The following is a 12,097-nucleotide window of genomic DNA, read 5'->3' on the forward strand; positions in this document are numbered from 1 at the left end:
CAGACTTTTTTCAAACCGTTCGTTTACGGTTAGTTGGAATAACTGATCGGACCAACTTTTCTGAAATCCTTTCGTTCTAGAAACTTAACGTTCCGTTGAGTTAACAAGGTTTTTGTTCACTCTTAAAAATAAGGCTCGTGAAAGGTCTTAATAATATTAACGGCGTTAATGGCCAATGTTTATGAATCTGTTATCGGTGCCAGTCGAAAATAACAAAATAAATAAATTAGGTTGCAGTTATTTTCGAAAATGCATTCATCGTTCTTTTTCGTTTTCCGTTCTTTTTTTCCATTAACGGTCACTTTGGTAAATAAACTCCAGAAATTAACGGGTTTTCCCTTTGTTAACGAAATGTTCTGTTAATTTTTACTGGATATTTCAGATTTGTAAAACCCCGGTCCTAATCCTAAATTTGATCTAACATTTACAGTTTTAATTCTCTCTCTGTGTCGTATTTAAATGAGAACTGAAGGATTGAAACATTTAAACCTTCACTGGACCAATTGATCTTTTTTTGCTGCAACATTAAAAATGTTTTAATTTTTGGCAATAAATAAATATAATTTTTTTGTATTTTATGGTATTTTTTTAACTTGCAATAAATATCGTAGCAAACCCCATATTTATGAATCTGAACACACCTAGATATATTACGTTGTACATTATCTGTAAACCTACCTATGCTTGTAAACAACTATGTAAAACCTATGGGTCCTTAAACCTAACTTTGATTGTAAATAAATACGTAAAACTTGTAATTAAGTTCATTAATCTAACCTGAATCTTAGAACTCAAAATATACATTAGTTGGAATAATACCCTGTTTGATTACAGTTTTAGAGTAATATATCTGGGTTTAGCGAACAGGACGGATTTGAGTTTTCTTGTAAGACAGATACCTGAGAATACAGATAGAGTCGTATCCAGTTTGATACTAACTAAAGTATTATTGAGTGACCTGGAGTTCGTGATTGAGTTGTATCTTGTAAACAGATACCTGAGAATACAGATAGAGTTTATCAGGTCTTATATTGACTAAAGTATTATTGAGGAACCTGGAGTACTAAATTGAGTTGAATCTTGTAAGACAGATACCTAAGGATACGGAAGGTTATACCTGGATTGGTACTTATAAAAAAGTATATGTTAGAGTAGGGCATTAATACAAATATTTTTTTTCTGTATAAAATCGTTAATGTCAGTTTTTTTTCTTAATTTTTTGCATGATTTAATATTTGCTAAAACACTGTATTTATTAATTTAAACAAAACCAACTCCTACGTGTGGGTCAAAAAAGTTTTAATCGAGCAAATATAAGTGAGTTGTATTTGATTGCATAAATTTGAATACCTGATCAAAAGTAAACACAAAGTTTTCTCCCAAAAATGAATTTTTAATAATATACTTAAATACTGAATTTCTACAAATTTACAATTTAGAATTATGCTCATGAATAAATTATCAGTAATGGCCTTCAAATAATTTTATAGCACATTTATTTTAATTTAAACGACATTTTTGGTAAGAAAATGTTATTTACATTCATAAAAAGTTAATTTATTTTTATAAAAGACTAATTTGTAAGTTAGAACCCGAAACGTTATAAAGAATTTTTTTAAGTTGTACATGTTTAACGTTTCAAGGTTTCGCCTGTTATCTGTTCAGAATTCTAAAGTTTTTAAAGTTTAAATCAAAGGGACTAATCACGTGATTGCAAGAGCTCCTCAAATAAAATAATTACGTTGATACACAAATTACAACGCTACCTTTTAAACCTTTGTTTTGAGGAATAAGAAAATAAAAATTATAATTTTTCTTATTAAAAAAAAATATTATTTTTTCTTTTAAAGTAACTTGTAGATTTATAGTGGTGTTAATTTTTTAAATTCTTTCAGAATTAAATCTTAGAATTACTCCGATAAAGCACTTTTGACATTGCGAACGCACTTTTGAGGACGCAATTTTGAGAACGCTATGTATTATATTTTTTTCCTTTAAATAAAATAATAAATTGTAACTGTTTAGTTTTGTAATCCTTGAACAGAGTTCAAGAATCATAAAACCTATGAACTGGGGGCAGAAAATAATATAGTTGACAAATTTGGGGGAAAAACTTGTAAGTTCATAATACAGAAAGAATTTCGACGTAGACAATAAATTGTGTGTTTGTTTGAAAAGAATGTTAATGTTAATTTGTAAAATATCCAAAATGTTTTTAATTTTGTAGAAATATTCGTTATTTCGTGCAAGATGTTCGTAATTTTGTACAAGATGTTCGTAATTTCGTACAAAATATTCGTAATTTCATACAAAATAATCATAACAAAATGTTTGAAATTTCGTACAAATTGTTCTTTATTTTGTACAATATATTCGTTATTTCGTTGAAAGTAATCATAATTTTGTACAAAATATTCGAAATTTTGTACAAAATGTTCGTAATTTTGTAAAAAATGTTCGTTATTTCGTACAAAATATTCGTAATTTCGTACAAAATAATCATAATTTTGTTAAACATGTTCGTTATTGTGTACAAAATATTTGTAAATTCGTACGATATAATTGTATTTTTGTACAAAATGATTTTAATTTTGTAGAAATATTCGTAATTTCGTACAAAATGTTCGTAATTTTGTACAAAATAATCGTAATTTTGTACAAAATAATCGTAATTTTGTACAAAATATTCGTAAATCTGATCAAAATAATCTAAATTTTGTACAAATGTTCGTTTTTTCTTATAAAATGTTCGTAATTTGTACAAATGCTCATTATTTTGAACAGAATGTTCGTTATTTTGAACCTAGATAACTGAACAGAGAACCTGATCTGTAAACCTAAATAACTGAACAGAGAACCTGATCTGTAAACCTAGATAATTAAACAGAGAACCTAATCTGTAAACCTAGATAACTGAACAGAGAACCTGATCTGTAAACCTAAATAACTGAACAGAGAACCTAACCTGTAAACCTAGATAACTGAACAGAGAACCTGATCTGTAAACCTAAATAACTGAACAGAGAACCTGATCTGTAAACCTAAATAACTGAACAGAGAACCTGATCTGTAAACCTAGATAATTGAACAGAGAATCTGATCTGTAAACCTGAATAACTGAACAGAGAACCTGATCTGTAAACCAAAATAACTGAACAGAGAACCTGATCTGTAAACCTAAATAACTGAACAGAGAACCTGATCTGTAGACCTAGATAACTGAACAGAGAACCTGATCTGTAAACCAGTCATGTAAAGGAACAAAAGATTACGTATTGTATTATATTTAAATACTACGAATATAGAAACTTTTAGAATAGAAAATAGAGCCTTCGTAATTATTCGTTGGTATAACTTTTTGCTATCACAAAAAAAACACTTTGTTCAGTCCTAGTATAATTTTTTTGTACACGCGATTTTAACTAGTTTTGACATCAAGTCAAATTTTTATTTTATTATTTCAGGATAAAGGTCAGGTTTAGATAATTTCTAGCGAGCACTGGGACTAGGACAGACTAGGAAAGAGCACTGTGGATAGAACAGGCAAGAGGTGGGGCGAGACCTGGGACTAGGAAAGACTAGGGAAGAGCACTGCTGCTAGGACAGGCAAGGGGTGGGTCGAGTACTGGGACTAGGACAGACTATGGAAGAGCACTGCGGCTAGGCCAGGCAAGGAGTGAGGCGAGCACTGGGACTAGGACAGACTATGGAAGAGTACTGCGGCTAGGACAAACAAGGGGTATGGCGAGCACTGGGACTAGGACAGACTAGGGAAGAGCACTGCGGCTAGGCCAGGCAAGGAGTGAGGCGAGCACTGGGACTAGGACAGACTAGGGAAGAGCACTGCGGCTAGGACAGGCAAGTGGGCCGGGTGCTGCGACCCCATGTCCATCTATCCCATTTGTTACATATACAAAAATTAAACGTCGTCGAGTAGGAGTGTGGGGAGGGGAAGAAATAAAAATCCTCCACTAGTAAACTACAAAGATATCAAAATCATAACATTTATTTGTATTTTTTTTTCTAACTTAACATTTCCAAATCACAAGCATTTTCGGAATTTTTTTTTTCGAAATCATGAACTGAATATTCTAGCTTCGCATTATTTGAAAACGAATTAAGTCAAAGCCAAAAACTCTAATCCCTATAATCTTTGGTAATTTAACAAAATGCTTCTTAATTTCATGAAAATCTTGAGTTCTCATTGGATGGGGAAAAAACATTAACAAAACAGTACTGGATCGTTGGGAACATAAACATTGAAGCGCTCTTATTGGATGGCAATTGGCAACGTACTAATCTCTCTGAAACATAGTATCAAATCTTAAACAGTCTCGAATTTAAAGCGTCGCAACGCCTCGACCTTTGGATTTACCTCAGCAACTGACTTGAACTTTCTTGAAGTCCTGGACATGTACATTTATATTTTGCAACGCGCTTGTTTCTTGTTAAAGCTTAAATGGTCAGTGATCTAAATCCAGATATTGAAATGATGTTCACGAAATTGAGGATTGTGACAAAAACTCTTGAATGAAATAGTTAAAAACGAGCACTTGGCTTTGTTTTAGCTTTGTCATTGTCAGGTTATGTCCTAAGGGCCTGGCGACACTTCAAACTTGATCTGGTCTCCAAATTAGATGCATAAGGAGCACAGCTATGTAAAAACAAAGGGTCTAATTTTTTATGAACAAAGCCATTGGAACCTTGGTATATATTGGGCATTTTAGGAATTCAACTATAGGCAATCTTAAGGGTGGTTTGAGGTTTCAGACCTAAAAAATAATCTAGCGAATCGCAATCATTTGTTTACATCCTTTTGTCATGCGAATACTGTAATTTAAACCTTCCCCTCTGTCCCTGTCAAAGATGGACCTGAGGAGGGAGGGAGGGGGTGCAGGGACGCCATGAGCCCCGCAAAATAGTCTCCAAGTCTCCGTATTCCCAGATGAGTATTTAAAATGACCTGGCGCTACCCCTAAGCATTAGAATAGATATTATAGAAGTTATAAATAACATTTTTGAAATAGAATATTTAATCTTTAAATAGATATGAAGTGTTTTCTTGAATATAAAAAACATTGCATATCTATTAAAATATCAAATAGTTTTCTTAAATTTGTTATACATTACTTCTATAATATCTGTTCTAAAGGACAGGTGTAGCGCCAGGTCATTAAATACTCATTTGCGAATGCAGAGGCTTGGAGACCATATCGCGGGGCTCATGGCGCCCCTGCACCCCCTTTAAATTATTTGAATAATTAAAATTTATTTCCTGACTGATTTATATTTCTCTATATTATTGGTTTAGTGACAGATTACAGGTTACAGATTACAACAAAGATTTTTTGAAAGAACAGCTGTTTTTGGGATTAAGGACTGATGATAAAACATAGATTAATATTTCACCGAATTTTTATCAAAGACGAGAGTAAAATGGCTTTAAATCAAGGTTGAAAAGACGAATACTTAATTTTTAAAACTATAAATTTTAGTTTTTAAACATTAACGTAACTACAACCATTTTAATCAGGGAGCTCCCCTTATTGCTTAAAGGAGGAGGGGAGGGGGGTTCTGCATGACCCCTTTTTTTCAAAAAAATCTTGAGATTTGAAAGTGTATGTTTTTTTCCCAAAACACATAGAATATACACAAGGAATAAATTTTGACAAATAGTATAGAATTGAACTGATTAGTTTCACACCAAGATTTTAAATAAGAGAGTGTGGGCAGGTTTCTTCAGTTCACGATATCTCTCCTTTTTTATGAAATTAGTAAATGTTAGTTATAGTGTATATAAATCAAACCTGCCAACCCTGTAAAAACGCAAAATATATAACAATCAACGATACTATTTTTTAATTATCTAATTATAATTAGAAACGTTAGCTGTGTCCATTATCACAAAAATTATAAGGGATTTAAAAACAACCTTTTTTAGACAAGATTAATAAAAATACATGGGCATTGAAATGTTAACAGTTTTACATATTAAATAATAGATTACATTCGTGTTGCTAAAGTATTAAAAACAAGCTCTAATTGGTGTTGAAATGAACTGTATGGCACAAGATTCGAAATAATTTTCTACAACTTTAATTTAATTTTTCTTCGTTCACAAAAAGTTGATTTCACTCTAGTTTCGCCCATCGTTTATCTTGGGTCCCATTTGATTCTAAAATTGGTCCTCTTTGTTCATTGTTCATTGTTTAACCAAAATATTTGCACTTTGTTTGATTAATGTCATATCGACCGTTGTCATTCATTTACAGATAAACATGGCGCCCTGTTGATTTAGCGTTTTCCCGCATTTTATTCAGTTAGCTCGTTCGCCATCTTGAATCAGCTGATAAACACGCTTAATACATGGGGCCGGAGGCAAGTGGTCATAAGTGTGACGTCACAGAAGGAGAGTTAACCTAAAATATTTAAAATAAAAATTTGTGTTAATGATGATTTTCAATGGTAAATTGTAATTTGGATATTACATTTCTTAAAAGTTAATTTTACTAAAAGTTAAAATATAATTCTATAAATCAGATGATCCCGTCAACAAAAAGTGAGTGTAAAAATGTGCGTCTAATTTCAATAACGAGTTCTCCAAGTCAACCCCCCGCAATATTTATTGAATATTTCGTTACGCCTGGTTCAGTCATATCTAGGAAGCTCAGGGATGGTAAAAAATCCCATTCGTCATACTTAGGATTATCTGAACAGACACACACATATTCCCACAGACAAACTTTATTCATTCACTCACAACGTTTACACACATCATATCAACAGACGATTTCTAAAAGACAATTCTAAACCGACCCTTGCATTTTGGAGAAAAAAATTAGAACAGAGCTAAAAACGGACAAGAGTTAAAAAACGCATACATGCATTCCCCCCTTCTTCCCTCCCTCAAAGGCCCAATGTAAGGTCCAAAAAAGTCCTAAGGTTAAAATTTTTAGTTATATTTGGATTTTATTGAAACATATTCTCAAAATACATTTAACTCCAAAATTTAATTTTTTAACATTATTCAAGTAAAAAGAGATCTAACATATTTTTGATATAAGAGGAATTGTTGGTTTTGATGAGAGGGATAGAATGTATAATAGGAAACATGCTTTTCAAGAATCCAGAAGGATTAAAGGAATATATGTTCGGAGACGGGGGGTGGTATAAAGTAGAAAGGGGGGTTACAGAGTAGACAAGGATATAAAGAAGAACGGGGGATGTAAAGTATAAGGGGTGATACAAAGTAGAAGAGGGATATAAAGTATAAAAAGGGGACATAAAGTAGAAGGAGGGATATAAAGTAGAAAGGGGGGTACAGTAGAAGAGGATATAAAGTATAGAAGGGTTGATATAAAGTAAAAGGAGGGATATAAAGTAGAAGGGGGATATAAAATAGAAGGGGGATATAAAATAGAAGGGGGATATAATGTAAATGGGGTTGATATAAAGCAGAAGGGTTATAAAAAGTAGAATGGTATATATAGAATAGAAGGGTTGATATAAAGTAGAAGGGTTGATATAGAGTAGAATGGTTGATATAAAGTAGAATGGTTGATATAGAGTAGAAGTGTTGATATAAAGTAGAAGGGTTGATATAGAGTAGAAGGGTTGATATAAAGTACAAGGGTTGATATAAAGTAGAAGGGTGTGGATTAAAAGTAGAAGGGTTGATATAGAGTAGAAGGGTGTGGATATAATGTAGAAGATTGGAAATAAAAAAAGGAGGGATATAAAGTAGAAGGGGGGATGAAAAATAGAAGGGGAAAGAAATTTTCTAAAACGGGATATGGAGTAATATAAACATAAATGATCTTTATTTAATATACAATATCTAATAATGTATATATACATATATATTTGTCGGGTATTAGGGGGGGGAGAGAATGAGCATCACTAATATACTCCCCCCCCCCACCCGATTAAGAAGATTACCACCGGAAAGGTTTAATCGAAACCATTGTTAAACTGTAAGTTGTAATACAACTAAATCTTATAGTGGGGGGAGGGATATAAATGAGAGGGAGGAGGGAGAGAGGGGGAAGGTGGGGGAGTATGTTTACATGACAATATAAGCAAAATTAGCATGATAGAACAAATGTTAATACAAATTGAAATACTACAAACATATGCACAAGAATTCAGGGTAAACTCGTAAACTTAAAAGTGTAAATACAATATTTAATAAGTTGAAAAATGTTTTAAAAATTTAAGCTCATTTTTGCATACTTAATAAAAAAAATGTCTACTTGAATATTTTTTTGTTTTTTTTTTAATAAAAACGAGATTATATCTTTGTACAAAAGCTAGATGTTTATCTCACCTCAAACATATGACAATCTTTTTATACTATTCGTGTTTTATCGATTGTTTTGTAGGGGTCAAATTATACTTTCTATTCTCTTTGAGTGATGTTCTGTTTCTTCGATAAAATTAAATCACGTTTTTTCAATATTTCAACAGACTTTGAACTTAATAAGCCTNATTCACTTTCATTCTCTTTTATTCATCCTTTTATACTTATTCACTTTCATTCTCTTTTATTCATCCTTATATACTTATTCACTCTTATACTTTTATATTCATCCTTATATACTTATTCACTTTCATTCTCTTTTATTAATCCTTATATACTTATTCACTTTCATTCTCTTTTATTCATCCTTATATTCTTATTCACTTTCATTCTCTTTTATTCATCCTTATATACTTTATCACTTTCATTCTCTTTTATTCATCCTTATATACTTATTCACTTTCATTCTCTTTTATTCATCCTTTTATGCTTATTCACTTTCATTCTCTTTTATTCATCCTTATATATTTATTCACTCTTATACCTTTATATTCATTGATATCTTCTTCTTTTTTCATCCTTATTTGCATAAATAATTCCATTACTTCAACCTTTTTATTCTTTTTCACTCGTATCCTTAGTTATCCTTATTTATCCTTATTTATCCTTATTTATCCTTATTTATCCTTATTTATCCTTATTTATCCTTATTTATCCTTATTTATCCTTATTTACTCCTATTTTAGCCCAGATTATTCCATTATGTATCAGGCCGTCTCGTTTTTATTTAAAACTTCTTTATTTTAAAAATGTTTAAGGTGTACTTAGATTATAATTTTGATTTCGATCATTATAAATCACATTAAAGGGAGAGACCGGCTAGATAACATATTTTCACCGAGAGTGCAGTATTATAAATATAAATTTAGGATTCATTTTATAACAATGGGATGTTTTTGTGGTGTATGATTTCTAAGCAAGAGCATATATTTGTTTCTAAAATTTCACCAGAAGGGATGGAACGCAGAAGAAATATGTTTTACAATTATTTGATTAAACAGTAAAATGTTTGTTACATTTATCCTCCAGGATATTTAATAATTAAAAAAAAATCCTTTTTCTGTGGACCATTCCTTCTGATGAAGTTTCGTAAACGATTTTAGGCTCTTATTTATTAAATATAATCTTCAAAAACGTCTCATGGTATAAATTGAATTAAAAAACACTCTACAATACTGCACTTTCGGGCCACCAGGAACTAAACCTGAATACTTTTTATCTGAGTAATATTGACGGTATATTTGTTTAAGAATTCCGTCTCAAGTGGATGAGGGGGGGGGGAAGGCGGGGGGAGGGCATTGTGTGATATGATAATATGTGAAAATCCAAGGTCACTCAACAAAGCAAATTTTGCATTTATAGATAACTTTCTTCGATTTTATTTGAAGCCAATAAATACGGACTTGCATGTAGGGTTGTTAATCGTTTTTCGTTTCGTTTTTATTTTATTTTATTCTAAAAACGATTGTTACCTTTTAAGAAAAAAAACTATCTTTTTTTAAAACGAACCACTCGTTTTGAATTTTCAATGAACGAAAAACGATCGTTTTTAAAACAATTGTTCACTTTTTAAGATGAAAAACGATAGATTTTTAAAAAACTTTCGTTTTTGACAAAGTTTTAGCCAATGAATCTGATTTTTATGACAATTAATTTCATTTTTTTCAGGAAAATAAAGTTATCAATGTTGTCTTAAATGGTTTTTTTTCTTGAACATTTTCAGCCCTCGTATTTTAAAGGTCGTTAACAATCATCAACGAAGGGTCGTCGTTAGCGGTTGTTAACGAAGGGTCGGTTTCCAAAACAATCGTTTTTAAAAAAGGCCGTTAAAAAATCGAAAAATATCGTTTTTAAAACACGAAAAAAGATCGTTTTTGGAAAAGATAGTTTTTTTCGTTTTATGTACGAGAGCGCCGGGAAACCCGTCGGTCGCCTGGTTTTTAAAGAACTATCGTTTTAAAAAAAACTATCACTATTCGTATTTCGTTTTTTCTTCATCGTTTTTAAACAAATCGATTGTTTTATCCACAACCCCAACTATCCCTGAGATTACAAAAACACCTGAAAAGTGCTTTAAATGTAACAAAATATGCATAACGAAAAATCATGTTTTTTGTGAGAAAAGAAATAAATCAATTTGATCACGTGAAATAATATTTTGGACTTAATACAATTTAAAGTTGCATTTCATTTTTACAAAAGTGCGCTAAAACTAAAATATGTGAAGATGAGAAAAAAAAATGATTTGTAACTTTGTTAGGAGTGGACAAAAAGCTTAAAATGTCAAACCTGAGAGGAAGGCAGGGAGCGAATGACCGGCCATCCCTGCTGAAAATATGCAATATTTGATAAAAAAAAAATATATTAACATTTATAAAAGATGAAATTATCAATCATTCATTCATTGAAGAAATAATCTTGTGCATTTCAGTTCACTAGGCATTTCTTTGAATCCCAGTATGGAATCCCAGTATTAAATCCATTATAAATTCTGCATCCCTGTATCCCCCTTTACCCCCTGTATCCCCTGTATCCTTCTGTAACCCCTGTATATCCTGTATCCCCTGTATCTCCATTATCACCTGTTTTCCCTGTATCCCCTGTATCCCCTTTATCCCGCGGTATACTCTGCATACACTGTATCATTGAAGATTAACTAAGAATTGGATTGCACTAATTATTCAAAAGATAAATAAAACAGTTTCAACTTAACTTGTTTTTCCTCTATGCGAATTTATTTCTATAAATAATAAATGAATCTAATTTTAAATGATATAATTTCGGCAGCTTTCATGATAAACTCAAGTTTCATGTTTATATTTTAATAATAAAGGAGAGATTTAATAACAAAAGGAAAGTGAGCTTCTACTGAATATAATGCATGAATGAAGAATATTATGTGTTGTCTGTTTTAATTAGATCTATTAGGATATAAAGTAAGCAAAGGTCCAGGAAAATATTTACATTCGCCATTGAGATTGGCATTATATGGTTCTGGCGGGAAAATGCGGGAAATATTTGGCGGCATTCTGCTCCGTGCTATGCGCAATGTGCCGCGTGGTGGCGGCCATGTTTATCTATGTTCTTGTTATCAAGTGTACAGGAGATAAGGAAAGCTTGACAAATATGTGCGATAAAGTTTCTGAGCTATGATGCGAATAGAGGGGGATCAATTTAAATTCATGTATGTTTATTTAGTATACATAATATATAAGTTGGGAATCCTATTTATCATCTGAGGCATTATTTTATCGCTTTAATGTCTAAAATTTTTATTTATTCATTTCTTCTTACTTATTTATATATCTTATAATTTATGTTCTTTTAATCATTTTATAAATTGTAAGATTTAAAAATTATTCACTTTTTTTCAACGAAGTATGAAATGTATTAAATGAGTCTTTTTAAAAGAGAATATCAAAGTAGTTTTTTCTCTTCCAATCTTGTTACACATTATGCACTTATGAAGCAAGGAAGGAAACCGTTGTAAATTAAATAAATACGCTAACTTACTTCCTAAGTAATGTTTAAAAGTAAACGCCATGCTTTATGGAAGTTGTTAATTTTATTATTTTCAATCAATAAATAAGTTGTCCCCGCCCTCTGAGAAAACATGAGCAAGAGTTGCACCCCGCCTCAGACAAATATTGACTCTTTACATACGCCGTTTAACGCCCAGGCTTACTACATTAACCCTGCTAGGGTACTTAAAAACCAGGAAACGCTGGGGGGGGGGGG

At 31.5% G+C, this 12,097-nt stretch overlaps 1 protein-coding gene across 3 annotated transcripts in view; it reads right to left on the reverse strand.

Annotated features, from left to right (window-relative positions):
- Nucleotides 1–5,548: 5,548 nt before the first annotated feature.
- LOC111704012 (forkhead box protein A1-A) overlaps nt 5,549–12,097 on the reverse strand; it is a 10,072-nt gene continuing 3,523 nt past the window's right edge. The window contains exons 3-4 of one of the 3 annotated variants that reach the window (XM_023476121.1): nt 10,649–10,684; nt 5,549–6,419 (exon numbers count right to left, since the gene is read on the reverse strand). In XM_023476121.1, the coding sequence (XP_023331889.1) occupies nt 6,387–6,419; nt 10,649–10,684 (69 nt within the window). In that variant the 3' untranslated portion in view covers nt 5,549–6,386. Of the gene's footprint in view, nt 6,420–10,648; nt 10,688–12,097 lie in introns of all 3 variants that reach the window. The other 2 variants (XM_023476120.1, XM_023476122.1) reach the window with 2 other exon arrangements.

The sequence above is a fragment of the Eurytemora carolleeae genome, unplaced genomic scaffold (assembly GCF_000591075.1).
Source record: "Eurytemora carolleeae unplaced genomic scaffold, Eaff_2.0 scaffold572, whole genome shotgun sequence".
Taxonomy (NCBI): Eukaryota; Metazoa; Arthropoda; class Copepoda; order Calanoida; family Temoridae; genus Eurytemora; species Eurytemora carolleeae.